Source organism: Guillardia theta, assembly GCF_000315625.1.
Source record: "Guillardia theta CCMP2712 unplaced genomic scaffold GUITHscaffold_133, whole genome shotgun sequence".
Taxonomy (NCBI): domain Eukaryota; class Cryptophyceae; order Pyrenomonadales; family Geminigeraceae; genus Guillardia; species Guillardia theta.
Window position 1 is genome coordinate 91,819 of NW_005434541.1, and position 2,404 is coordinate 94,222.

Sequence of the window (2,404 nt, forward strand, 5' to 3'; positions counted from 1 at the left end):
GGGGCAAGGTGGTGACAGTCTGTTGATTCTCAGGGTCACTTGCGTCATCTCAGGACCGACTTTCGTCGCACGCGATCATCATCGCACAAGTATAGTGAACCAACAGCTTCATTACATAATCCTCTCCTCCTCTCCTCCTGCCCTCCTTACCTCCTCTCCTCCTCTTCCTCATCACCCGTCATGATTCATGACTCCCTCGCTCTTGTAATCCCTCCTCCCTCCCTCCCTCCCTCCCCTTCTCGTTTCCTTTCTCGTCTCGTCCTCGTCTTCAGAGTTTTGTAGCTCTTGCTCGCCGTCTCGCTCCCTGCTCTTCGCCTCTGAACCCTAGAGAAACTCTCAGCATCTCCCTCCACTTCCTGCCCTTCACTTCTCCTCCTCCTCTCTCCCTTCCTCTACTCAGCTCCTCCCATCCTCCTCTGCAGCTTCGCGCGCAGCTCGTCCTGAAAGTCGAATCCTCCTGCTCCCTCCTTGGGCTTAGGCTTCGTTCGTTCAGCCTCCCCTCCCTCGCTCCCTCCCGCCGGCTTCGAAGGTGACGGTGACGCTTTTTTTGCCGGTGAGTAGGAAGGAGGAGGAGGGGGAGGGGGTGGGGGAGGAGCCCCGCCAGCAGCAGGAGGTGGAGGAGCGCGTGGGGGTCCACCGACAGGAGGAGGAGGGGGGGGGTGGAGGAGGGGCCTCCGCCAACGGGGGAGAGGGGGGAGGGGGAGGGAGGGAGGAGCAGACGAGATGGCAGGAGGAGGTTGAGAACGTTGGGCGTGAGAGGCTGCGGGAGGGGCAGGGGGCGCGACCGCCGTTATCTTGGAAGGGGAGAGGCTCTGAGGTAGAGGACGAGGAGGAGGAGGAGAAGCTGATGCAAGAAAGTCAGCAGGGGCCCCTGGCAACTTCGTCTCCTCTTGACCTGCCGCGTGATCGCGCTGCTCCTTCTCTCCTCCGTCAGGCACGAAGTTCTTCTTCAGCCGCGCCTTCCCCAAAACATGAGGACAGCAGCACACAAGAGGAAGAAGCAGAGAGGAAGGAGGGAAGAATGGGAGAAGAGGAAAGATAGGAGGAGGGACAGAAGGAGGGGGAGGAGGGAGAGAGGAAGGAGGGGAAGGGGGAGGATCAGACGGGCGATTGAGGAGAGAGGAGGAGAACAGTCATGAATACCGCAAGTTCATCTTGGAGGCTCATTCCCGGAGCGACAACCTTCTTGATCTTCATCTTGGGTGCGGCTTCCTTCATCGCTTCCTCGTGCTTGTCAGCCTCTCCTCCTTCTTGCTGCTGCTTCTGAGCATCTTGTTCTTCCTTCCTCCGAGCCTGCTCCTGCTCCTCCCTCCTCTGAGCCTCCTCCTGTTGCCGACGGCGGGTTTCCTCTTCCTCCTTCCTCCTGGACTCCTCCCTCCTCCTTTCGTCTTCCTTCCTCGTCTCCTCCTCCTCTTCTCTTCTGCGAGCTTCTTCCTCGACCTTCGCGTTGTTCGTGTCCTCCTCCTCCCTCCTCTGTGCAGCCTCCTCCTCCTCTATCCTCTTGCGGGCTTCTTCCTCCCCGTCCTCTCTTCCCTCCTCCTGCATCATCAATCAGCACCACGAGACAGACGGGATCGGTCACGGCTACCTGTTCTTCCTGCTCCTCGTGCTCGTGCTCGTGCTCGTGCTCGTGCTCGTGCTCGTGCTCGTCGCTGTCGTGCGGATGCAGGGGGACTATGATACCCGGCGTCAACCTTCTCTCCTCCTCTCCTGCGGCAACTTCAGCATCCCCATGACTTCACGAGCGTCGTCGACCTGCGAGAACCGCGCGCAGCGTCTCGTTCAGTTTCGATTCAACAGCTGCAAGCAACATTAGGGGACGCGAGGAAACTGGTCCAGAGATTCACCAAGTTCTCCTGCTGCTGCTGCTGCTGCTCCTCCTCCTCCTCCTCCTCCTCCTCCCTCTCCTCCTACTTCTCCTGCTTCAGTGACAGAGCTCATCGTTCGAGCCTTCGGAGCAGATGGAGCTGGAGGCTTGCGAGGAGGAGGAGGCTTGTTGGGAGACGAGCCTTTCCCAGGTGGGAGGTTGACAGGAGGAGGAGGTTTCGGCTTCTTCCGTGACGCTCGACTCGCAGCGTCCCCAGGCAGGCCCTGCGTCCTTGCAGGAGGCGTCAGATTCTACCGGAGCCTCATGGCTGTACTGACTCTGAGCTAGAGGAAGGAGCAGGAGGAGGCTTCGGAAGCTTCCCAGCCCCTTCCAGCCCTCTCGGACGGTCTCCACTCCCGTAGGAAAGTGGCCTCGGCAGGAGGGGCTCAACGGCTGGATGAAGGAGGTTCAGCACTGCGAGAGAACGAGGGGTACGATGAGACCATTTGCCGCTGCCATGGTCGGCCTCCTACTTTGCCGTGTCCTCCTTGAGTCTATCAGACACAATCAGGCCCTTAGATCAGATAGCAACACCCG

At 59.8% G+C, this 2,404-nt stretch overlaps 1 protein-coding gene across 1 annotated transcript in view; it reads right to left on the reverse strand.

The window, feature by feature from the left end:
* Positions 1-1,098: 1,098 nt before the first annotated feature.
* Positions 1,099-2,404, reverse strand: part of GUITHDRAFT_118732 (hypothetical protein) — a gene marked incomplete at both ends in the record, with an annotated part of 2,751 nt that continues 1,445 nt past the window's right edge. The window contains 4 exons of the mRNA XM_005821999.1: positions 1,099-1,539; positions 1,589-1,710; positions 1,756-1,800; positions 1,848-2,098. Coding sequence (XP_005822056.1) covers positions 1,099-1,539; positions 1,589-1,710; positions 1,756-1,800; positions 1,848-2,098 — 859 coding nt within the window. The remainder of the gene's footprint in view (positions 1,540-1,588; positions 1,711-1,755; positions 1,801-1,847; positions 2,099-2,404) is intronic.